At 38.5% G+C, this 25888-nt stretch overlaps 1 protein-coding gene and 1 pseudogene across 1 annotated transcript in view; both read right to left on the bottom strand.

The window, feature by feature from the left end:
• The window catches only part of LOC104586133 (uncharacterized), a 28264-nt gene extending 3158 nt beyond the window's left edge, over positions 1–25106 (bottom strand). The window contains exons 1-5 of the mRNA XM_010243276.3: positions 24487–25106; positions 13000–13086; positions 11605–11787; positions 11388–11474; positions 11242–11313 (exon numbers count right to left, since the gene is read on the bottom strand). Coding sequence (XP_010241578.1) covers positions 11242–11313; positions 11388–11474; positions 11605–11787; positions 13000–13086; positions 24487–24675 — 618 coding nt within the window. The 5' untranslated portion in view covers positions 24676–25106. The remainder of the gene's footprint in view (positions 1–11241; positions 11314–11387; positions 11475–11604; positions 11788–12999; positions 13087–24486) is intronic.
• LOC148802026 (U2 spliceosomal RNA) lies at positions 14001–14153 on the bottom strand (annotated as a pseudogene).
• Positions 25107–25888: the final 782 nt, after the last annotated feature.

Here is a 25888-nt window from a genome sequence, read left to right as displayed (position 1 = left end):
ATCAATAAATATTATAATATGATCGGATTCAGATTTTAGTCGGATCAGATGGAGTCAAGTCCAAATCCAATCCAATTACATAAAAACATAATCCGAATCTGAGATAATCGGATCAGATGTCAGATTGGGCCTTGTTGAGTGGAAATATCTAGGGTTCCAATCTCTCTCATTTATCTACACCTTGACTTCTATCTCCAACTTATCTCTTCCCTTTTAAATAACATATTAAATTCATCCTTTAACTCACATCTCTTCAAAGATTCCTCCCAAGATAACTGTTCCGTCTCCTCCTTATCCAACACCTCCATCTACATTGTTGTAGAAGCATTTTTCTCCTCCACTCCCAAAAGTCTCTTTATTCCATAGATTTAGTCTCCCCTTCATATACTACAATTTCTTGTGGAACCTAAACCCTTTCCAAAGCTTTAGCCACATGTTCTCAAATCTTAAGGGTGATAGCCTAATTTAAACATTCTCTTCAATCAACACAATGGCTGGTGATCCAAAATAGTTCTAGTCAAACTTTTGCTTGCATTACTACATCCAAACCCCAGCAAAGGATGTTCCACCAATACAAGTTATTTCTATTTATCCCTTACATAGCCAATTCATAAATTAGGCTACTGGCTGATTTGTATCCATATTCCATACAAAATGTTCTTGATTCCCTTGCCATCTATATAGTGTTTCTTTCATTTTGTATCTATATTTCCAAGAGCCAATATCAAAATTTGTAAGCATTACCCATTCTTAGACCATACTAATAATACCATACTGCTACCGCTAGTAACTTGACTCTTGTGAAATCACTGTAACAGTGTAACCTATAGGTCCAAAGAAAATAAACATAAAATCTCCAATGACTATTCTTGGAAAACACCACCAAAGCCAGAAATGGTTAGGTCACTCGAAGTTACCAAGCAATGCCCATCAAAATTTAATTTCATGTAGTGAGGTTTTTAGAGAAATCCAACAAAAGCAACTAGTGGATCTACCTCTAATTATTTCATCAAGAAAAGACCATTACCCAATGTTGGTCCCAGTATTTGTGGTATTGGCCTCTTGGGTAAACATATTGAATATTTTTGTCCAAAGCACAACGTTGACACAAATGTTCTCAATTCTAACATTTCTTTTCCCTCAAACTATCGACAAGATTGTAGCTGCATCCCTTCACATCTATACAAAACCCTCCCTCCCATTTTCAATGGAGAGGAAAAAGAGACGCCATAAACACTTTCCACATCCCCTAAGGGATTCCACCTGCATCCAAGAGTAAGAACTCCCAAATTCTAGATACAAAAGGATAGCAGATTAATAAATGGAAAATAGATCAACAACTTCCCTTATATAAGAAACACATTTTAGTTTTGATTTAAAAAAAAAAAAAAAAGATAACACAAAGGAGAAAAAATTCACAAATGTTGATTTTCCTGTTAATTACCTCCAGATAGAAAGGTCATTTTTTGTGGTACAATGCACTCCAAAAGGCCTTCACAAAAAAGAAATGTAAAAAAGGAATCAGTCCTTAAAGGTCTTGAAGAAAGTTGCACAAGTAAAAAAGCCAGAATGGTTTTTGGAGCAAATTCTATAATTAGATTTAGATCTATCAAAGAAAACTCCTTCCAAAGATCCAACAAGACCAATGACTTGAAAAGTTTCCAAATCCGTAAGGCTCTTCCCAAACCTAAATCCCATGTACACCCTTGATCTGATAAAGAAACATAATGAGACAAACTTATCTTTGTATTGAGATAGAGCACACAAACTAGGAAATCTCATCTTTTAAAGGCAACTCTCTCTACGAAAGATCCTCCCAAAATCTAGTTCTTTTCCAAGAAGCACAGCATAGCTAATATGTTGCAAAAACACACCTGAGTGAGGAAATAGCTGTCCAGAAGAAGCCAAATACGTTCTTGTAATTAGACATGAATCCCAACCATTTCTCATCGATTCAAGGACAAAAAATAAAGTGTGTCAAGATTATCTAAATCCAATAGAAAAAACACAACCATTTCATCAAAAGAGAGGAACTTCTCAAGGCCAACCTCCCCATCCCAAACCTTCAACATTCCTCTTACATACCATGTTAGTGGAAATTTTTTTAGTATAGTTTCTCACTTTAACATAATTCACCCAATTAGACTAATAATTGGATTTTTTTCTTATTTGGGTAAGCCCCATTCAAGAAATCACGTAGATACTACCTTAATTACATCTCTGCTAGGGGCAGAGAAAACCTTTTGATTCTGATTCAGAAGTACAAATGAATAGATTAAACTAAGTATCATTTTTCTACAGAATTTTTCTTTGAAAATTCTGGTATATAATTCCCTTTTTGTTTGAGAGAAAACCAGCAAATAAATAAACTTTTTATTACATAACAAGTAAATAGGTATCATAAATAGTCATATTTCATAAATAATGCTGCAAACGGCCTTTAAATTTTGTAGTTATGTACATTATCATGCTGTGAGGAACCATAATCAGCCAAGTTTCATGAACAAGGCTGTAGATAGTTGTCTACCTCACATAAAGTAATGATTTTCGAGGTCAAAATGAAAGAAGGAACCATAATTAGCCAAGTTTCATAGACAAGGAAAAAAGAAAAAAAAAAAGAAGGGAGAAAGGAATAGAAAGAATATGGTCTTCCATCTCATGTGGGAAGCACAAGGAGTATCATATTGAAGGGCTGTAGGAAGAAAACAAGATTCCCTACCTTCCTCTTCTTCTCTTTTATGCTCTCCACACCAATCTTCTTCTCTTTTCTCTTCCCACTTGTTTCTTAGTGCTAGAAATCCTGCCAATAAATTAGTATTAGCCAACAAAATGGCATTAAACCCTTCTCCTTGTAGGAGAGGGGTTTATATAGAGGAGGGAGGTAGTTAAGTAACTCTCCACCCTTCTCCAAGTGTCACCCCCACTTAAAATGGGTTAGGGAGGGAAAAGAAAACTATTCCTTCCTAAGGTGAAAAGTGTGTGTTCTCTCTCCCCAAGGGTGACATGTGTCCCCCCCCCCCACTTCGTGGTTAAAGGAGGGAAAATAGCCCTCTTGTTAGAATAGGACAAGTGGCATCCCCTTATAAATAAGTGGGATACCTCACAAGAAAATAACAAATATAGATTTGTTCTTTTAGGGCCTACTGTTCCATTAAATGGGCTCTACTGTAGGCCCATTAAATGCTTATTGCATTACAAACAAACCCAATTAACTTGGGGCATGTTGTTCACTAAACTAGACTGCAGACCTCTTTCTTTACTAAAATGTTTCAGCCCACCAATAGAACTAACCAGGCTTAAAGAAAGCCCTTTTTCTTCTTTATTATTATTTTTTTAAGTTGTATCTAGGAGTATCTTAATAACCTGCTCCAAGTCCAGCAAACTTAAGGACCTAACACACCATAAGCCCAACTAAGTAGATGGCCTCTTTTTGGAATCAGCTGCTTCCTAAAGCCTCTATTATTTTTCCAATCCTTTCACAATTAGGACAAGCATTTTGAGCATGGATAGAAAATAAATCAGCACACGTTGGCGAAAGTGGACTCAATTAATGTACCTCTTCCACAGAAAGAAATACAATTCCTCTTCCAACTGGGCCAGCTTCTTAGAAGATCTATCAAGGACAGGGTTCAAAAATCTATGGTTGCCATCTAGAGGAAGCCCTAGATATTAAGTGGCCACTTAGACATTGCACAGCCCAAAATTTTTGCATATCTAACAATAAGGCTGTGTTTGGTTTGAAGGAAAAAATAGGGAAAGGAAAGGAAAGGTAGGGAAACCCATACAAGGTCTGTAAAGGTTTCCCTACCTTTCCCTACATTTTCCTTTAAACAAAACATAGCCTAATTGCCTCACCCAAGGAAATTCCTGCAATGCAACTTTTCCCAAGGTTTACTTTCAATTTGAAAGGTTCTCAATGCATTTGATCAAAAGGTGAAGGCTTCAACCCCTTCCCCTTACCTCACAAAAGATGATAATATCATTGCAAATTGCAAGCTGCAAACAAGTCCTATTGCTTCCAACTCTTCATTCTCTTGCTAGAACAACTTTATTTGCCCTAGAATCAAGTAATTAAGGACATCAACGGAAAGTGTAAGAACAAAAAAAGGTCATTTACTTAATCCCCTATAGTTTCACCTAGTTACTAAGACACCCCTATAGGTTGCATATAACCATGACACTAGTTTGCAATTGTATTACTTAATTACTCACTTAGTAGACAGGATTGCAAAATAACATTTCTGCCACTAATGTCTGTTCACCCTGAAGCAAAATGTCTACTTTGACACTAGTTAAAACCCAGCATAGTGAGTGTCTGTTTGATTGGGTGGTCAAAGAAAAGGAATAGTGGAGAGAACTACAAACCATAATGAGAATAAGAGTGTGTAACCTATGCTCTTCCAGTTGTTTAGAAAATCACTCTGAAAATCGAGACTAGCCTAGTAATCCAGCCAGCGTCCAATCTTGACTAAGGAGATAAAAAACCTCCATTGCAGCTAACGAGTTTGAGTTCGCCATCATTTCAGCTGTTACCGAATCCCCTTCCCCTATAAAGCCTGAGTGCATTGCCAAAATCCTTCCATTTTCATCCCTTGCTACACCTCCAATGCCAGAGAGTCCAGGATTACCCATTCAGCTGTTACCGAATCCCCTTCCCCTATAAAGCCTGAGTGCATTGCCAAAATCTTTCCATTTTCATCCCTTGCTACACCTCCAATGCCAGAGAGTCCAGGATTACCCATACTATACCATCAAAATTCAATTTCCACCACCCTCTAATTGGGGGAATCCACTCCTTTGCTATTCTTGTCTTTCTTGCTGAGGACGCTGCAACTGCCCCCAAATTTCTAAGGATATCATCAAGTGTAAACTCAAAGAACATATCCAAAGTCTTCACCCAAAATGAAACTCTCATTGTAATGACTTCAATCAACTCCTTTCTTTTTCTTCAAAAACTCTTGCATTTCTTTCTTCCCACAATGACCAAATAGCTGCAGCTCTTGTACACTTCCACATTATTCTACCCCTCCTTGTTGGGCATCTAACCACTTAGGAGCCAGACAATCTATCCAAGCTACCAAGAGGATCCCACCTGCAACCAAAAAGGAGAGGAGATTAATAGTTTAAAAGCAGTGTCACCATTCAATTTGCACAAGATGCACCAGCTACGAGAAAGAGGAGAGCTTGGACTTTTCTTTTGTAACACAAAATAGGCATTGATGCTTCCATGAAAAACTCCCAACAAAAAGCAATAACTTTTAGTGGGATAGGTGCACACCAAACTTCTTCACTGTTTTTAAGACACTTGTTGGTAGCTTAAAAAGAGATAGGAAGTAGATTTCCATGAAGCCACACTCTTGTCCAATCTTTCTAACATTGGAACCCAAACTGATTTACACCTTGCCCCAATAGAAGAACCACGAATTTGATGGGCAAATTACTAATATTGCACTCCAATATTTCCACCAACTTCTCCACAATAGGAGATTCTCTAACTGTTTTTTCTTTAGAAATGGTGATTCTCCTACCATCATTAATTCACTTTTGAATAAATTAATATGCAAACCTGAGACCATCTCAAAGCACCTTGGAACATGCCTTAGGTGCAAATTTTGGTTCATTGATGCCTTGCAAAAAACATGTCATCAGCAAACTGCAATAATGTGATAGGTACTTGATTTTCCCCCACCTGGAATGCTTGTATAAAGCCTCTCTCATCTACACTCATTGTCAAACGAGTGTTTCCGTGATACACAAATAAGAATGGGGAGAATGGATCTCCCTATCCCAGTCACTGTGAATCATAAAATTTCCCAGGTGCCATTGAACAGTAAAGAAAAAAAATGTTTTGTGATACAGACCTTATTCCAATTCCCCACTTGGATCCAAAGTCCGTTCTCATTAGAATGTAATCAAGGAACTTCCAGTTAAATCATAGGTCTTTCTCATCAATCTTGAACATCAGTAGTACCAAAATGACAAGACTTTCATGCTCATATACATCAATGGTTTGAAACCATTTTTCCCTCTTCTCAGTTCTTAGGCACCACCAATAGATAGGGGTGTCAATGGGCTGGTTTTGGTTTGGACCCCGACCAAAGCAAAATCAATTTGGATGAATTGGACGGATTAACAAGACATTGAATTGGACCAGTCCAGACTTAATGGTCCAAAGTATTTATTTGATTGGATTGGACCTGGTCCATCCATAATGAATTTATATTGGATTGGGTTGGATTGAGCCAATATCTACTCCATTGATAGAAGATAAGAATATAGGTGTCAATGGACCAGGTTTTGGTTAGAATTAATCTAAATTAAAACAAATTTGAACAGATTGGGTGGTCCAAAATGATCCAAAATATTCATTCGATTGGATTCGACCTGGTCCATTTGTAATGGACTCACATTGGACTGGATCAGGTAGGACCAAATCCAGTCCAATTGATACCCCTACCTATAGATATTCTGGACCTCCTCTCTACCCAATTTTTATCCTCAATATAAAAAGGGAAGCTTTTAAATGAACAACTTCCTAGCAAAAAGCCCTGATTTTAGGTGGGACAGGTCCACACTAGATATCTTTGACAGGGAAAAGCACCAAGGAGCTGGTGGAAGAGATAGTTTTGAAGAACGAAGAACAGGGAAAGGTGCCAGATGGAGAACTAGTCCAAATTCTGCCAATCAGGAATGGAAAGGTCCAAGAACTTCAGGATATATCAATAGACCCCCTTCCTCAGCTTTGTACACTGCTTCCCATTTGACTAAATTCTCCATTTTGGTGTTGTCCCCTAGCTCCCATGAGAGGTCTCTTATCTTGTAATCTTTCCCACTCTGTTTGCCATCAAGACAGGGATCCAAAAATCAGAATGGAAGTACACTGGGAGGTTGATGAAGGTAGAACTTATTAGATCTATCCTCCCCCCCCCCCAAAAAAAAAAGCTGCTTTGATCTAGGATTTGAACTTAGTGAGGGATATAAATATTTCATATTCCATAGAAACATAGAGCATTCTAATGTCTGCAAAGCTTTCTATCTCCATCTCCAAACTCAATTTAGGCCAAGGTTGAACTTGTAACATGGTTATAGAACATGTCTTTTCAGATGCCTTAGCCTTGTCTGTTGTATTACTTATAACAAATTAAATAAATGATAAAAAAAATAGTTGTTGCTTTTTAACTTTTCATGATATGAGGAAGTGGAACAGAAAAGAAATTACTCAAACAAATGAATTTCTCCAATACTAGATTTCCTGTTTTGATTGTTGGTGTTGGAACTGTGGTTTTTGAATATTGTGGCTAAGCACATTGAGGCAGTTTTTTTTTAATCAATAACTGGAATTCATTAGATCAAAAGAATTTAGTTACAGCGCTCAAAAGAGAGATAAACAGGCTTAATTCTCTCCAGGAATATAGCAAAAAAGAAAAAGTTACAGAACAGCCCAAAATATTTGATCCCTTCCCACCCCCTGCTTTGCCAAAGCATCAGCAACTGCATTTGTTGTTCTCCTGACCCACTGGAACTTGATTTCCAGTTCTCTAGTTAACCAATTAATCTCCCGCCTCTCATTAGCATATTTCCAAAGTCCACTACCTTCTTGTAACCAACTTAAGACCAGCTTTGAGTCCCCTTCAATGACTAATTTTTGTATATTCAGTTCCTTAGACTTCCTTATACCCTCCAGTACTGCATAGACCTCAGCTTTGAGAGAGTCTCCAACCCCAATGGGAGCTGAATACAAAGCGAGCACCTTCCCATCCTCATCTCTAAAAATCCCTCCTACACCTAATGGACCTGAATTTCCCTCACTACTTCCATCAAAGTTTAGCTTTTGTAAGTCCACTTCTTGGTGGTGACCACACAGGACAAACTAAAGAGCGGGCAGGAGCAGAATTTTCCACCTCCAGCCAGCTATTCTGCAACATATCCGTAGAAATATCAACAAACAGGTCCAAGGATTTCAGCCAATGTACCACCCTCATGGTTACTACTTCAATAAGGCATTCTTCTTTCAACTTCAAAGAAAATTCTGGTGTTCCTTTCCTCCCAAAGAGTCCAACAAACAGCAGCCCTCACACATCTCCACATTTATCCTTCCCCTTTTGTTTGGCCAACCAAAGAACAAGGGGTTAAACAAACTTTGAATGTTTGGCGGTGGGGTCCACCTGCAACCAAAAGAGGAAAAAAACCATTCCCAAAGATCAGTAGCAAAAGGGCAAGAAACTAATAAGTGGTAGGAGCTTTCGCCATTAGCCTTGCAAAGAATGCACCAATTCGGAGACAAACAACAAAAAGGCCTTTTTCTTTGGAGTATGTCACAACTCACAAGTATTACATGATTACATCTTCTGAGGAAGGCTTCCCAACAAAAGGCTCCAATCCGTAGAGGAATCGGCTCACCCCAAAATCCTTAATTGGAAAATTTTGTGCAAATGGACTAGATAAAAGCAATAGGGACTTGAAGGAGGCACAAAAGAAGGTTCCAAAGGGAGTTAGGGTCCATAGTCTCTTATCCCTCTCAAAGAGGGATCCAACACCACCCGGTCTAAGATCTGAACCAGACTCATGACATTTTCAACCTCTACATCCCTTAAGCCTCTTCTAAGCCCCAGATCCCAATCAAACCCAAAATTAGACTGAGAAGGAACTAGAAAACTAGACGACCCTTAAACCAGGAGAGTGAAAACAAGGAAGGGAATTGGTCTTTTAAAGGTATCTCACCCACCCAAATGTGCTCCCAAAAGTTTACATGATTCCTAGAGCAAAGGTCATACTTGATGTGCTGCAAAAAGAAAGAATGGAATGTATAGGTTTCCAAGGAGAGGCACCAAAAGACCTTGCCAAAGTCCCAGTGTCCCAGCCATCATCTACCTAACCATGAATACTTAAAATTACCCTCGTCCAGAGTTTATCCCTCTCACCTCCCAACCTCCACAGCCATTTGCCCAACAAGGCTTCATTTTTCCTCTGAATGTTACCTAAACCTAACCCTCCATCAGCCCTAATCCTAGAGACTAGTTCCTAATTCACCCTGTGATCCTTTCTCTCCTCCCCCGATACCCACAAGAAATATTTTATCAACTTCTCCAAACTCCTACTTATCTTCACTAGGATCCTAAAAACTTATAAATAATACACAAGCAAACTAGCTAGTGTAGACTTAATCAAAATAATTCTACCACCTAGAGATAAATAATTTGTCTTCCAAGAGGCCAACTTCTTAGCAAATCTATCAATTATGGGGCTCCAAAAGCTCTCTTTCCTCAGGTTATCCCCCAAGGGCATCCCCAAATAGTCCAACAACCACTGAGACACAGTACAACCAAAAGCTTCAACCCTCTCCAATATAGCTCTCTTCCATATTGATCCTCACCACACAGCTCTTATCAAAGTTCACCTTCATATTTGACATTTGTTCAAACACTTGAATCACCAACTTCGTTTTTGGCCCATCTCACATCTTCCCCCTCATAGAACAAAATTGTATCATCAGCAAACTATAAATGGGTGCTGGGAATGTTGTCTTTTCCAACTCTCCATCCCCTCACAAGACTTCTCAAATCTGCTTTCTCAATTAGCCTCCCCAATACTTCAACGATCAAGGTGAAAAGAAATGGAGAGAGGGGGTCCCCTTGTCTAATTCCCCTAATATCCGAGAAGTGATACCTTTCCATTTATCAGGGTGGAGTAATGACAAGTCTCTATACAACTCAGGATCCATTTACACCATTTCTCCCCAAAACCAAAGCAATTCAACACTTGCATCAAAAAAGACCAATCAACCATATCGTAAGCCTTCTCTAAACCCAACTTGCACGCAATCCCTTTCCTCCTTGTTCTCCGCATATCCTCCACACACTCATTGGGAATTAGAATTTGATCCACAACCTGCCTATTTCCAACAAAAACCCCTTGATTCTGTGAGATTAGCTTTGAAAGCACCACTCTAATTCTTCTAGACAGAACCTTCACAATGATTTTATACAAGCTATTAACCAAACTGATGGGTCTAAATTCTCTTGGATGACTTGCTCCCACTTTCTTTGGGACCAAAGCAATAAAAGTTGAGTTCAAGCACATTGAGGCAATTGAAGGATGAGAATGAGAAGTATGGACAGTCTCAAGACATAAGGATCATGGATCATGGTTGTTGTGTGTCTTCTTCTGGTTTGGCTGCTGGTGCACCTAGATTTCAAAGTTATGGATCAATTTTGACTTTGATTCTAGTGTTTTGATTATGATAGACATTTTATGACAGACGCTATTCACCATGCCAAATATAATGAGCTCATCTAAGGGATAAGGTTTTGTTGAGTTGAGTTAGGACAAGTTTGTATGGTTTGACTTATGGTTTGACATGGTGCTAGCCCTAAGAAAGGAATGAATGCATTCAACCTGCAAGAGAAACCAAATCACATCTGCATGCATGCTCATTCCTGGGAGGTAGGCAAAGGAAGTCTTTGAGCCTTGAAACTTGAAAGAGAACCAATACCTCAAAATTAAGGTGTTTAGATACAGATACAGAAGTGGACATTAATACGGGAACTAGGGATGTTACTCTCTTTTTCTTCAGACCCAAGACACAGATACTAATACCCTCATTCATTATGGTAGCACCATCGCATTTATATTAGATTTTTACGGTAAATATCACTTTTCTATGCTTGTACATCATCAAATTTAATAAAGTTTTTTTGTGAAAATTTTAATAAGATTCTAAAACTTATTATTTTTCCATGGTATGATTTGTTATAATGTAGCAATTACATGTTTTAGAAACCATGCTATAAAGGATAGGAATAAGGAAAAAAATATAAGGGACAAATAAAAATAGTTTTTATAAAGATCCAGAGGAGCAAAATAAATGGCAAGTGGCATGCACCTTTGTCTAGTATAGAATAAAACGCAATAGCCAACTAGCAATATGAAGCATGTATAAGCTAGGATAAAGGTCCAAAATATATGGTAACCATGATGTACCCAAAGCATTGAGTAAATGTTGAGTTGAAATAATGTTTGGAAGCTTAGCCTCAACTTTCAATAATTAATATCAACAATTCAACATCTCATCTTGCCACTATAAATTACTGAACCTGACATGTCTCCAGGTTGCTATAACATATTTAAAAACCATCCATCCTGAAATAAATTTGGCAACCTCAAGAATCTTCTACAGCATACCCTTACTAGCATATTAATGATTACTGTAGAAATAATCGTGTTATTCATATTTGAACTTACTGCAGCTCTTGATGCATCATTGGAAGCCAGTGCAACATCCAGCAATAAAAGGCATATGTGAAGAGCTGTTGTCTGCACATAGGAAAATGATTACGAAAGCAGGACAACTATCAAATCAAACACATTTGTGAAAAAAATTATGATACCTCATCTATAGGTTCTATATTTTGGTATAATGCTTCCAGAACTTGCAATGCATTTGCATATTCATGAAGATGGAACAAGATAACTGCCTGAATTCACCAATTGAGGATGTATTACCAAACCAGGAAGCAACAAAACATTTGAAGATATCCTTTAAGACAAATATAATATAAACTATCTACAAAATGATAAAAACATGCATATATCAACAGAACATACAGTGTTTAATGTTGCAACAGAAGTGTCAAATTCATCTGTATAGGCAATACTGGCACTATTTGTAGAAGAAAACTGATGTGGCGTAGTACTACTTCCTTTGGATCCTGGAACAACATTAGTTCCAAGATTTCCAACAGCCTCTACCTGTTCGCCAGATGCACGGGCAAGCTCTTCACTTCTCCTCTGCACCATCATCACAGAAATGTAGCAGAAGGTAAGGGCAGTAAAAAAAATGTACATCTATAACCCTCTCCCTCAAGTGTATCATATTAATTTATAAAGCTTAGCATGATATTAGGTGGCAGGCTTCAATGCCATGCTGTTATGCATGCAGAATTATATGATAATGCACATATACATGTGTTTGCTTAAATATCAAATATCTAAAGCATAGTTGACTTTTCTTACACTAATAAATTCTTATAATCCACATGTATTGCCGATACCAGTGTTTTCAACCCATCAGTGACCTGGTCACAGTCCCTGTTTAGGTCAACCTCTAGACTGCTATGTAACAAAAGCCCATTGACTTCAGTCAATGACATGTCATGTCGGACAATTGAACTGTTGACCTATCTGGCCCATTAAAAGGGTTATTGGGATTTTTCCTTTTTTTTTCCTTTTACAGTGATGGTGTCATGGACTGACCCATTGACCCAGATGGTTGAACTGCTGCCCCGTTGACCCGGAGGGTAAACAGTTCGACCTCCGGGCTGGATTCTAAAATACTGCCCAACACAACAATACTCTATGGTCAACCATATTTGTTAGATTAATCAGGCAAAGTTACAAAAGTTGATGTGATGTGAAATAGTTAGAACAAGCAATAAGGAATAGAAACAACAGACCTAATGTAAAAGATAATGTCATGAAAACTAGTTTCTCTTAAATGCATCTCAAAGAAATAACTACAATCAGAAGAAAAATCTTACTCAATAATAATTATTCAGATAACCACATTGTTCACTTCAGGATAGGAGTACAATTTGGATCAGGTTGGTCAAGCCTGATGTAATTGAAATTCTTCAAATTGGGAAACCCAACTTGCAGCCCTACTTTAGGAGCCAAGAATATAGCATTCATGGTACCAAAAAAAAATGATTCATGTAGACACGTATAACTAACGCTTATTAACTGGAAAAAAAAAAACATATTATACCATCCATGGGATCTGAAACTGGTTAATGAAGCATTAATTACACAGCACATTACATTTGATATAGAGAAAAAAGATTGCTCTTGTCATGTTGCAAGATAATAAAACTGTATGACATTCCTAAGAAGAAATTATCCATGCACAATGTTGCATAATTTCACCAAGCAGAGAAAAAAGGAAAGAACTAAGCATCATCCAGAAACACCATGTGAACCACTGCTTTCATTGAATTCACATACCTTAACCTTATTGAGCACTTCAAGTAGTTTCCTTGGATCTGAACAACCATCACGAAAGTATTCTGCAACCGCAATATTATGAAGAACCTGCAAAAGCACACACAATATTAAAAAAAAATGAACAGTTGGAGAAGGAAAAAGCATAACCTTCAGCCTTTTCAACCTCGTACAAGTCAGGCAAGTTTTATCCTCAATTAAGGCATTACAGAACTCAATAATAAACCCCAGTACTAACAAATACAGAACTCAACGATTCTATTAAATATAAGATCACAAGCACTGCTGCATTAAGGCATTAAAGAATTGCTAAAAGTTGTGCTTTTGAAAAATCTATATGATTTTTTCTCCCTGTTCTTTAATCATTTTTCTGTCATCTATCAAGATTAAGCATTACTGGTGAAATTCATTCATCTGCAATTCTATTGGTCATCTGTGAAAAGAGATGTGAAGTTTGCAAATTACAGCCTAATTTGCATTAATCACCACCAGATTTTGTCATAAAAAATAGAATACTCCGAGACCCAATTGCACACCTTGACTCATAAGATTCACTGTTCCCCAGTAATGCATGTGTTTGTGACCTATCAACTCTAGTAAAGATATTATCTGAACAACACAATCTATAATAATAAAAAAGAGAAAGAGAAAGAATATACAAGAAGCAGTGTTTTTTCCCTTCTTTTGAATCACCAAAAAAAAACAGTGTTTTAAAAACTGAACCGGTGACTGACCCGAACCAGTTTTCCTCCAGGTGATGGGTCACCAGTTCGACTGTCCAGGTTGAGTTGAACAGGCCAGACCATCAGATGATCTAATACAATTTAAATTTGAATTTTCAATTGTTAACCATCCAGGTCAACAATTTTTTATCAGTTGTTTTTAAAACCAACCGAGTTTGGGGTAAAACAGACCCATCATTGTCTCCTAGTGACAGTTTGACCAGCCTGACCGTCTGGGTCAACAACAGGTTGCAAACTTTTTTTTTTTTTTTGAGAAAGCTAATGGGGTGTGCCAGGCCCATGCAGTAGTGCAACACATGGGCGATGCACAAAGACCCCAGTAGCAAGCTACTGTGATGGGTTTCCCTCGCTTGAAAAATTAATTAATATCGTGTGGGCCAATACTACACTTGAAAACAACAGGTTGCAAGCATTGATAAAAAGAATGACCAATAAGATCCAGTATGGGACACTTTTCCTTTGATTAAGGAGCACCACCTAACTCAAACATATGGTATTTATCATTCAGGACCTTTATATTATTTTCTTTCACATATAGCTGTTTTTTTTATAATTGAAATAATTTTATTAAACAGCAATAGACAATAGTACAATGTCCCCAAGGAAAGGCACGAGTTGCAACCTCTCCGGGCTAGTTAAGTACAGATTTCCAAATTAATAACAACTTACATAGAAGCACAAAAAAGATCTTCCCTAGAAACCCCCTGTTTGGCTAAAGCATCAGCCAAAGAATTAGCAGACCTACTAACCCATTTTACCTCAACTCTCATATTGCCGGTTAACCACTTTACTTTTTTGATGAGATCTTTGTAGCCCCAAATGGTGGTATCCAAGTTTAGGAGCCACCTTGTTACCACCTGAGAGTCCCCTTCAACTAGGAGATGCTCCACCCCAAGCTGGTTGGCGATCTGAATTCCTTGTACTGCAGCAAGGATTTCTGCCCTTGTGGAATCCCCCACTCCCACCGGTCCTGAGAATAGGGAAATTATGTTGCTGTCCTTATTTCTCAGGATACCCCCTATACCTGAAGGCCCGGGATTGCCTTGGCTGCTTCCATCAAAGTTCAGCTTGATGACACCTTCCAAAGGCGGAATCCATTCTGACAGAATTCTATCCTTCTTTGTTGAAGTGTTAGCTATTACTAGCCAATTCCTCCACAAGTCATCAAAGATATCCACAGTTTTCAGCCAATGGATTGCTCTTGTTAGGATACAATCCTTCATTTCATCTAACCCTCTTTCCTTCTCTAAGAAAATTATTGCATTCCTTTCCTCCCAAAGAGTCCACAGAGTGGCTGCCCTGACACATTTCCACATGACCTTACCTCTTCTAGTGTGCCAAACAAAGAGAGATGGGTTGAATAACAAGCTTAAATCGGAAGGCATAAACCACCTACCTCCAAATAAACAAAGGCTCCACCTCCATATAGTTGTAGCAAAGGAACAGGAGATCAGCAAATAGAAACAGTCCTCATTCTCGGCCTTACACAAGGAACACCAATTTGGGGAAAGACAAAGCGAGGGTCTCTTTTTCTGTAAGTTTTCCAAAGTATAGATTTTCCCATAGAAGACTTCCCAGTAGAATACAGCAATTTTTGGGGGAATAGGTCGCGCCCAGACTTCTTTGACAGGGAATCCTTGGGAAATGGGGTTAGAACTAAGGGATTTTAGAAAACAAGAGCAAGTAAAAGTACCTTTTGGAAGAGGAGTCCAAACCCTTTGATCAGAAAAAGTGGGGTCCAAGCAAACAGATTCTAGTAAATGAATTAGCTCAATAACACAACTCGACTCACCATCCCTTAACCCTCTACGAAACCCAAAGTCTCGGTTTAAAGATAAGGGGTTTAACAGGCTCGGGAGAAAAGTTGCAATTGGCTCATGTTTGTGAAGGGAAATGGAATAGAGCGAGGGGAAACAATCTTTGAGGGGTTGAGTATCCACCCAAATATCCTCCCATAACAGAATAGCATTACTAGAACAAGCATCATACCTGATGAATCTGAGGAAGCAAGGGAGAATACCATGTATAGCCTTCCAAGGTGTTGTAAGGGTAGCTCGGCGAGATATCCCGGAATCCCAACCATTTCCTACACAACCATGAATGGTTGCCACCACCTCATGCCATAATCTCTCTCTCTCTTCTCTCCCTCTCTCTCTCTCTCTCTCTCTCTCTCTCTCTCTCTCTCTCTCTCTCTCTCTCTCGGGGCCATCTCCATAGCCACTTCCCTAGAAGGGCTACATTCTTCAGCACTATGTTCCATATCCCTAAACCCCATTCTTCCTTTGGTTTGCTAACTATCTCCCATCTGATCAAGTGATCCTTTTTCACCTCTCCTAGTTCCCATAGAAAGTCCCTCATTTTCTTCTCTAGTTTCTTAGCCTCCCTTGGAGGAATCCTGAACACTGAAAGGAAGTAAGTTGGAAGGTTGGCAAGTGTAGCCTTAATTAAAGTCAGCCTACCCCCTATTGAAATGTAATTCTTTTTCCAAGTCATCAAGCACTTATCAAATTTCTCCACAATAGAGGCCCAAAAACTACTTTCTTTAGGGTTGGCTCCTAAGGGTAGTCCTAAGTATGTCAAAGGCCGAGAAGAAATATTGCAACCTAAGCATTTCGCAATGGATTCAATCTCCCTATTCTCCAAGTTTACTCCAACCACACAACTTTTATCAAAATTTACCTTCAAGTTGGAGACCCTCTCAAAAGTACTTATTAAAATCTTAAGGTTCTCCACTTTGCTCAACTCATTCCCTTCACAGAAAATAACAACATCATCAGTAAACTGAAGGTGAGTTACTGGAATGCCTCTGCTCCCTATTCTCCATCCCTTTATTTGGCCCTCCTCATTTGCTTTGGAGATCATCCTACTAAAGATATCGCAACAAGTGTAAAGAGGAAAGGGGAGAGTGGATCCCCTTGTCTTAAGCCTCTATTGGTTGGAAAAAAGTCCTTAACCACCCCACTCACCAACATTGAATAACAACAAGAGTTTAAGCATCCTCTTATCCAATTACACCATTTATCCCCAAATCCACGTCTTCTCGACATCTCCAGTAGGAAATTCCAATCCACTAAGTCAATCTTTCTCCAAGTCCAGTTTGCAAACAAATCCTTTCCTGCCTGATCTCCTTATATCTTCCACACTCTCATTTGCAATAAGGATCTTATCTGTAATTTGTCTATCCTGTATAAAGGCTCCTTGTGCTTGGATAACAAGAGAGGGGAGAACTACTTTGATCCTCCTAGAGAGAGCACTTTTGCCAGAATCTTATAGATGCTTGTCACCAGGCTAATTGGCCGAAAATATTTGGGGTGCCTGGCATCATTTTTTTTGGGAATTAAGGCTATAAAGGTCGCATTGATTCCAAAACTCACAAAATGTTTATCCTCAAATTCTCTAAATACTCCAATTAAGTCTTCTTTGACGATGTCCCAACAGTCCTAATAAAATTCCATTGTAAATCCGTCAGGACCCGGTGCCTTAGCCCTATCCATAAAAAAAAATAGTTTGTTTAATTTCCTCTTCCTCAACCATTCTTTCCAGCCATCCCTTATCAGTTTGGTTCAAAGTTGGCCAATTCTCCTCCCCTACTATTAACCAATTCTCTAAGGGTCTTTGAAAGATGGATTTGAAGTGATCCACAATCCTATTGGCAATCTCCTCTTGAGAGGTTATCTCCACTCTTTCACATATAGCTGTTATCTAATGAAAAACAATAAACCATCAATATTTTTTTCTGAACACAACAAGTTCAGTTAATATCCTACCAAAAAAATAGTTCAATTATAATAGATTGTCAACTTGATTTATCCCATCTAAAAGAATAGGGTATTGAACCTTTTATCTGAATGGTTGCCTTTGTTCTCCCAAATGGCATGGGATTATTGCCTTTCAGACACTTCTCTCCAGAGTTAATGCACAGTGCATACCATCCTCAATGACAATACAAGCACCCATTAACCACCTCCCCATCACGCACACACACACAGAAAAAAGGCAACACAAACATCTGGAACTTTCCAAATTTTAGCACTCCTCACTCTGCTACAGTCCTAAATGTTAAAATGTTTGGTTTGGCGCATTCCATCAGTCTTAAGGCTTTTGGTGTATTGGTCAAGCACACAACATTTGGTATCAGAGCCTACCACCACATCTCAAGTTCGAATCATGGAGAGGGCTACCTAGATCAGAGTGAAAGCTACCACTGAAAGGGTACTTGGAGTAGAGTGAAAGCCACCAAAGGGAAAGGGCTACCTGCTTCCTATTAGAGAATATCAACCTATTCAAGGACCTCAACTAACAGCTTAAGCTTTTAGATTGAATGGTTCTTTGAAAAGGTATCAAAGCCATTTTGACCAAGTGGCCTAGTGTTCGATCCTCGTTACCCCCATTATAATTAAATAAGTTTTAGCACAAGGTATGGGTGGGCCTGTGCTTGTTCACGTTTCAAGCCCAATGGGCTTTCGTGTGAGGAGGTGTGTTAGAGAATATCAACCTATTCAAGGACCTCACCTAACAGCTTAAGCTTTTAGGTTGAATGGTTCTTTGAGACCTCCAGAGTGTGAACCGTTGTGGAGAGGGCTATCTACCACTAAAGTGAGAGCTGCCCAGAGTGAAGCCCCCAAGACATCGGCTAAGGGCTATTCTGCCACTTAAGGCTTTTGGTGTATTGGTCAAGCACACGACACACTCCCACATCCAATCCCACCTAAACTTCACATTCGAATTAGATTATACATGATACACCTAGATTTTCTCCCTTTTCTGAACATATGTTTATTGGTCAATAGAAAGTTGCATGACAATTTTTTTTTTCCAATTTGATACCCCCTGCCTCCTGTACTAAGGGTTGTCAACAACATTTGAGCATACCCAATCATTACTCCCACAATTAGTCAATCAGATGGAAGACTTCATCCTAAGAGCTGATTCAAGGTGCCTAATTTGGGGAGAGAGAGTGGGGAGAAACACATGCCAGTAACTCATTAACAGTTTGCAGATGATACCATTCTGCTTTGTGGGGGAGATGGGTTAGATTGGGTTTAGAAACCTAAAATGTTTGGTGCAACTTTTTTAGAGAATGTCAAATCTTAAAATCAACTTTGATAAGAGTTGCATAGCTGGGAGAAATATGGATGATGGGGAGATTGTGGAGTGTGCTAACATTTTAGGGTGCAATGTTGCTCAATGGCCTTTGACTTATTTAGGATTACCTCTAGGAGGGAATCCAAAAGAAGTAGGGCTCTAGAATCCAGTTGTAGAAAGATTTTCTAAGAGACTGACCAATTGGAAAAAAAGGGATACCTCTCCCTGGTTGGAAGAATAACGCTCATTAGATCGGCCCTTCCCAACCTACTAGTTTATTATTCGTCTGTCTTCAAGATTCCGGTAAGAGTGAGGGATTTTTTATGGAATCCAAGGGAGAGGACGGAGGGCAGGGAATAGGTAGCAGTAGCAAGGTGCTCTTCCTTTAAGAACAAGATAGTTACAAGGTGGTCTCCTCCATCTGAAGGTTCACTGAAGCTGAACTTTGATGGAAATAGCTTGGGTAACCCAGGGCCTTCTGGAATGGGGGTTGTTCTAAGGAACGAGAGTGGAGAGACTGTTCTGCTTTACTCGGGTCCTTTGGAATTCAGAGACTCTATTAGGGCAGAGCTATTAGCTGTTGTACAAGGAGTACAATTGGCAAACCAATTGGGGGTAGAAAAGTTAATAATTGAAGGGGATTCCAAGGTGGTGGTGGGATGACTAAAAAACCCTAAGGATACCATCTGGTGCTAGTGTTCTACGAAAATGAAATTAAGAAAGTCGTGTGGCTGACAAGGAATAATATTGGTTTCTGTACAGTGGGGTGAGGAGATCAGCAAATGCTATGGATGATGTGTTAGCCAAACAAGGGGTAAATAGGGAAGAAATGTTTTGGGCTCAACTGTGAGTTCTGTAATTTATTTTAGTGTACTTGTAAGCTTCTATGAGGGGCTGCAGCTCACGCCTCTCCATGAGTTGTTGTACAAAATTACAATTCTAAATCAGGTTATGAATTAATAAAATTGTACTATTACTCATCAAAAAAAGGAGGAATACAGCTCTCCTAGGGAAATGGATGTGGAGAATGCCGCTAGATAGGGATAAATTGTAAGCAAAAGTGATAGTAAGCATTCATGGGCTCTCCTTGGAAAGCCATCAATGTAGTACTACCACTCTTTTCTCCTTTCATCAGATACAATCTTTGTAGTGGTAACAAAGTTAATTTTTGGGGCCATATTTGGTTGGGATCCTCCTCATTGAAGGAACAATTTCCATTGCACTTTCTTGCTCCAAAAATGAGACCATTTCTAAATTCCTGGTTCCTTCAAATTCAAGTAATGGATTCAACTAGGATTGGGGATTCCAGAGAGGAATAAGAGACTCTAATATCAAGAATGTACTCACCTTACTACAAACATTGGAAGATGTGTTTCTTGATCCCTCTAAGCTAGATAACCAAATTTGGACTTGTACCCCTATGGGCTCCTCTTGTTCCTCCTCCTTCAAAGCTTTGTCCCAACCCTCCTCTAGCTCTTTGCCTTGTTTTCCAATCAAGGAGGTTTGGTGTAAGCCCATTCCTACTACAATTGGCGCTTTCTGTTGGGGAGTTGTTCATGAAAAGATTAATACTTGTGACTTACTCCAAAGAAAATGACCAAATTGGTGCTTATCCCCCCATTGGTGTACCCTGTACAAGGCCAATGGTGAGAGCTTCTATCACTTGCTTATCTCTTGCTCATTTACTTCTTTTATTTGGGATTGGTCTCTCACCTTGTTTGGATGCAAGTGGCTCCCTCCAACGAATGTTCAAAGCTTATTGGCTCCTTTCTTCAATTGGCCAAGAAAAGGAGAAGAATTATGTGGAGATGCTTAAGAGCAACAATATTATGGATAATCTACTGATCAAAAAAAATATATTATGGACAATCTGGGAAGAAAGGAACTCTAGAATTTTTCTAGAGAAGGAGAGAAGAAAGGAAGAATTAATGGATTTAATCCTTTTTAGAGTGCTACCAATGATTTAAAAGGCGCGCTCACAGGCGAGGTGCATTTTGGGGTATGCGCCTCGCCCAAGTCCTAGGCGCACCCCTTTGAAAAGGCGCACGCCTAGTGCGCCTTGCGCCTAGGTGTGCGCCTGATGCGCCTTGCGCTTCAGCTCAGGCGTGCGCCTTTTTAAAATTTTGCACTTTTTGCTATTTTTTGAGTCTAATGGTTGGGTCGAGAGACCCTAACATAGATTTGTTCGAGCTTGCCTCGAGGGGTGTGGTACAAAGGTGACTCATAGAATCAAGAATGCAATATATTTTACATCACATTAGCTACTTGAAGCAATGTAATTAAGGAAAAAAAGATATTATGAGTTTTACATGCTTGAAAATGCTTTATATGTTTGCTTTTATTTTTAAATTTTCACTTGAATACACTTTACATGTTATGTTTATGTATTTTAATTTTAGATAATAGGCTTTTTTAAACATTTACTTTAAAATTTAAGTTTATATCTTTATTAACATTATGTTTAATATTTTTTGAATTTTTTTGCATTTTAAAAAAATGGCATTTTTTTGAATTTTTTTGCATTTTAAAAAAATGGCATTTTTTTGAATTTTCTGACTTTTTATTTTTTAGCTTTTTTTGTAATTTTGTGCCTTGCTTAAAAAGGTGTGCACCTCGCGTTGCGCCTTGTGCCTCAAGCGCAAATTGGCCCTTGCGCTTTTAAAACACTGAGCAATACATTGGCTGAAATCCTTTAGAAAGTGGAAGGAAGTAGCTGGTTCATGCTCAACTAAACCCATCACCAATTTTTTCTGGTCTCCTCCGGAAAGAGGGTTTACTAAACAAAATTTTGATGGCAGCAGCTTGGGAAACCCAGGTTTATCAGGTATTGGTGGGGTGTTTAGAGATGAGGAGGACAAAATCCTAGCTCTCTACTTGGGACCAGAAGGGGAAGGGGACTTCCTTAGAGCAGAAGTATTGGCACTGATTGAAGCCATTCAAAGAGCAAAAGACCTGAACATTAGAAACCTGATTGTTGAGGGAGATTCCAAACTGAAAGTAAACTTTTTATAAGGAGAAGATTCAAAATTCTGGATCTATAGCAATGAAAAGAAGAAAGTAAGGTGGTTGACAAGAGATATGGAAATCTCCTTCAATTGGGTTAAACGTTGTGCTAACTCATTAACTGATGTATTAGAAAAACAAGGGGTGGGGAGAGAATCTTTTTTCCGGGCACTCTTGTTATTGAAGGAAAGCTGGGGGAGAGATAAGAGGTTTTATCTCTCATTGACTGAATCTTCTTTCTCTTGTAATTTTATCTTGTACACTTTTGATCTATTAATGAATTGAAATATTGCAGTTCTTGATAAAAAAATTGCTCTTAACCCTATTGAGACATGCAACTACCACAGACTCCTACATTTTTCTTTTCATTTATTATAACAGTTCTGACTTTTATAGGTGATAATAAAGAAAAATAATAGAAAGTTCAATTTGCTTCAATACAATAATAGAAAGTTCAGTTGACCAACTCTTAGAAGTTCTGTTACATTTCTCCCCATGATGTATCCACCACCAGAACATCCTCAATGTGCCTTCCTTTACCAAGCCATCTACTAGCCCATTGGCAGACTGTGGTACCCATTTAACAGTTACTCTCAAGTCCTTCGTAATCTCTATCATTTCCCTGATTGCATATCTATGCCTCCAAAGAAAATGAAAGAGACTATAGATCTCTTTCCTTTCAACTTAGAAGGAGAATGTTATGATCTTGCATCAGAAAAGTAGGACAATCAACAGAATTAGACAAAACAAACAACAAAACCACATGCTAGATCCTACACACCTCACAAGCTCATCAGACATCAAGAAGTATGCTGGTAAATCTTTAACTCCATCTGGAATCACAGCTCAACTCAACTCAACTAAACCTTGTCCCAAACTATATGAGGCTGGCTACATGAGCCCTGTTCTGCCATTCTCTCCATCTGGAATAACATAAAATCCCACAGATATAGAGAGAAAGAGATCACAATCATACTTTCTAAAAGCTCCAGGATACATTTTTTTCACCTTTGAGACCACAACAATCGGTTATTGATACTTTTTTCCCTTAAAGAATGCTCTAGGATAACCCCCACTCTTACAAATCTAGTTGGAAAGTAACTACAGTAACTCTATAGTTTATTATATTCATCTATTTTGAAGGTGGTTTTCTTTTTTTTTTTTTTTTGATAAATAGGTTGGTTTCTTTTTTTTTGAAGGTAAGAAAACATTGTATTAAAAACAATAGAAAGAATCAGTGTGTAAAAGTAAACCCCCACCCATGTACATCATAATGCCATGTATGGAGCAAAGCAAAAGACAATCATGATTACAAGATAGAAAATCAAGTAATCGACTATAACCAAATAAGGTATCATAGTAAAAAAAAAAGAGAGAGAGAGAGAGAGAGAGATTTTACTCCCTGAAGTCCTTATGTGCAGAGGAGACCATTCCCATCACATTTCTGTGGACTCAATCAGAATATTAGCTTTTTCTCTGAAAAGTTCTATAGTTTCCTTCACTCCAAAAAAGCCCACATGAAAGCCAAAGGAAAAGTCTTCCAAATGATATGTACTCTTTTACTTAAACCTTTGGGCCTCCAACCAAAGAAAAATTACAAACAGTCAAGGGGACACAAACACACATAATGAGGTCTAAAGAAGACCCACAATATAGATAGGAACAAACAAAAAGGCCCCACTACAGAAAGGGAAAATACAATAAAAACATAAAACCATGGCCCCTATGCGGCTATGCCAATGAGTAAGTTGTGCTAGTATATTGAATTTGAGACCAATTTATAAGTTCTCTTATCATTAGAGCATCGACTATATTAATGCTTAATGGCATCAAACACCTCTTACCTCAATCATATCCAAACTCTGTTCTGAAATTTTAAACTTGAAAGATCTTCCATTGTCAAAACACCATATAGGTTTCAGGTTACACAAGACCAGACTATTTTATTTCTTGTCTGCAAGTAAGGTAACTGCATTTTCATCAAAATATCCTCACCTCAAATGATACGTCTACTTTTCATCAATCAAGAGAAAATTACGATATTACCTATTCATACTTTTAATTATTGTAACCTTCCTTTCCTTCTTGCTCCCTAGTTTCCTCAGCTACAACTTTCATGTAAATGACTTAAAAACTAGAAACTTATTCCCCAAAAGCACAATTCGTGGAGCCTTGTAAGCACCACTGTTAATGTCTATGCTCTTAATTTGCAAACTCCACTCTTGGTAAAATATACTCTATCGAGCTGAACGCTAATAATAGCATAAGAGATTCTTAATGGGAGATATTGGATGACGTTCATGTAGCCCAACTCTATAAAGATATCAAAGTTTTCAATTGAGGGACAACGAATCCTAACGAGCAGAGTTAGAGACAAAATGAACGCCAAAAGCAGAAAATTAAAAAAAAAAAAAAGATTTTATTTCCTTCCGCCAATGTATAAATTAAATATTTAACAGTAAACAGCAACATTGGATGCACCTTCCGAAGAAAAACAGGAGGATCAGAAAAGGATCCCGCCAATATCAGCCCAAAAGAGTCAAAAAGAGACCCGAATTTTTCAAAATGAATCAAAAAGGAAGATGAAATCTTTTGAGTTCGGTAGTTAATCTAACGGGACACCGACTAGTAATAACGATTAAAATTTCCAGAGCCTCACCTTTGGATCGTCTTCCTTCTTCTGCAAAAGCTGATTCAAGACATCGATGCATTCCGCAAATCTCCGCGATTGAAACAACAAAGAAGCCTCCTTGGCGAGCCCGGCCGTGACAGAAAGAAGACCATCTTCATCTGCCGAAGAACCATCCCTACTTACAGCAGCCGACGACGATAAATCTCGCGTATCCATTCCCAGATCGAACAAGCTACGATCAAAAAACAGGACTTGAAAGCCAAAACCCCTGATTTATCTTCTCGAATCTAGTCCAGATGGCGTCAAACCCGCTTCCGCCTCTGTACAGAGTGTCGAAGGGTTTCCTCTTCCATCCCAGGCTCGAAATGAAGCAGATTAGACTACTGAGACGCTAGGGTTTCAAATAATCTTGTCCTCAGATACCTCCGATTTGCAGTGACATAGAAAGCGATGGGCTGAGCCCTACTAGGGATTAGATTGAGCGAAGGAGAGAGAGCGAGAAGAGTAATCGGAATTAGAAAGAGAAGAAGAGAGGTTTTCCGCTTTTAGACTTTTCCTTTCTGCTCGTTGGGTTTCGGTCTCAAGTTTTGAGTTTCTGATGATTTCAGTGGATCAGCAGTGAAAGAAGTACTCTTGGACCTTAAAAACCGGATGGAGCCACTTGGGTTCGACCCCTTCCGCTCCTGGTTCGGGCCACATGAGCTCTCGTTAGTCGTTATGCCATGGACCAACCCCAACCAGGTTCTACGCAACGGATTGACAGAATCACAGAGCTCAACGACCTTCAGGTACCCGCTCATTATCAATTGATGACTTCTTGCTACCTGGAAGTGGAGCTGCAAGCGGATGCGGATGGAATCGAATCGGATATTCCAAGATCCAAATCCGATTCATTATACTCGGATACGAAGAGGAATGTATATCATGAACCCAAAAAAAAAAAGACTGAATACAAATTTGAAGAGTTCAGATCTGCTATCAAGTATCAATTGGACGCTACTAACATGGTGTACATTGGGAATACCTGTCTATGAATGATAAGGGAGATGTACTTAATGCACGGTTGCAATGGTTTATTGGGATAGTATTGGAAGCAATTTGTTCTCTCCGCCCAAATTTGAAGTATATATATAATTGAATATAATTGGTTTATATTAGATTGGATAGAAGTGGTCCAATCACCATTAAATGAATTGAATTTAAATTTAGACAAACAAATACCATTCCAGTTGTAGCCTATTAGGAAGTGCTCAACTTAAGAAGCTTACATTACAGCTTCAAAGTATCATAAAAGCAACTTACATGTTGGGATACACTTTGGATTCATATGGATATAGAGAAAAAAAAAAAAAGTAACGATACAAAAACTCAAATGAATTCCAAAAATATATTAATAAAATTAAATGTACACCTCAAATGACTAAAAAGA

The sequence above is a fragment of the Nelumbo nucifera genome, chromosome 2 (genome assembly GCF_055504915.1).
Source record: "Nelumbo nucifera cultivar China Antique chromosome 2, China Antique-T2T, whole genome shotgun sequence".
In the NCBI taxonomy this organism is placed as follows: Eukaryota; Viridiplantae; Streptophyta; class Magnoliopsida; order Proteales; family Nelumbonaceae; genus Nelumbo; species Nelumbo nucifera.
Note: the sequence above shows the minus strand (reverse complement) of the source record. Positions and strands in the feature narration are given on the sequence as shown.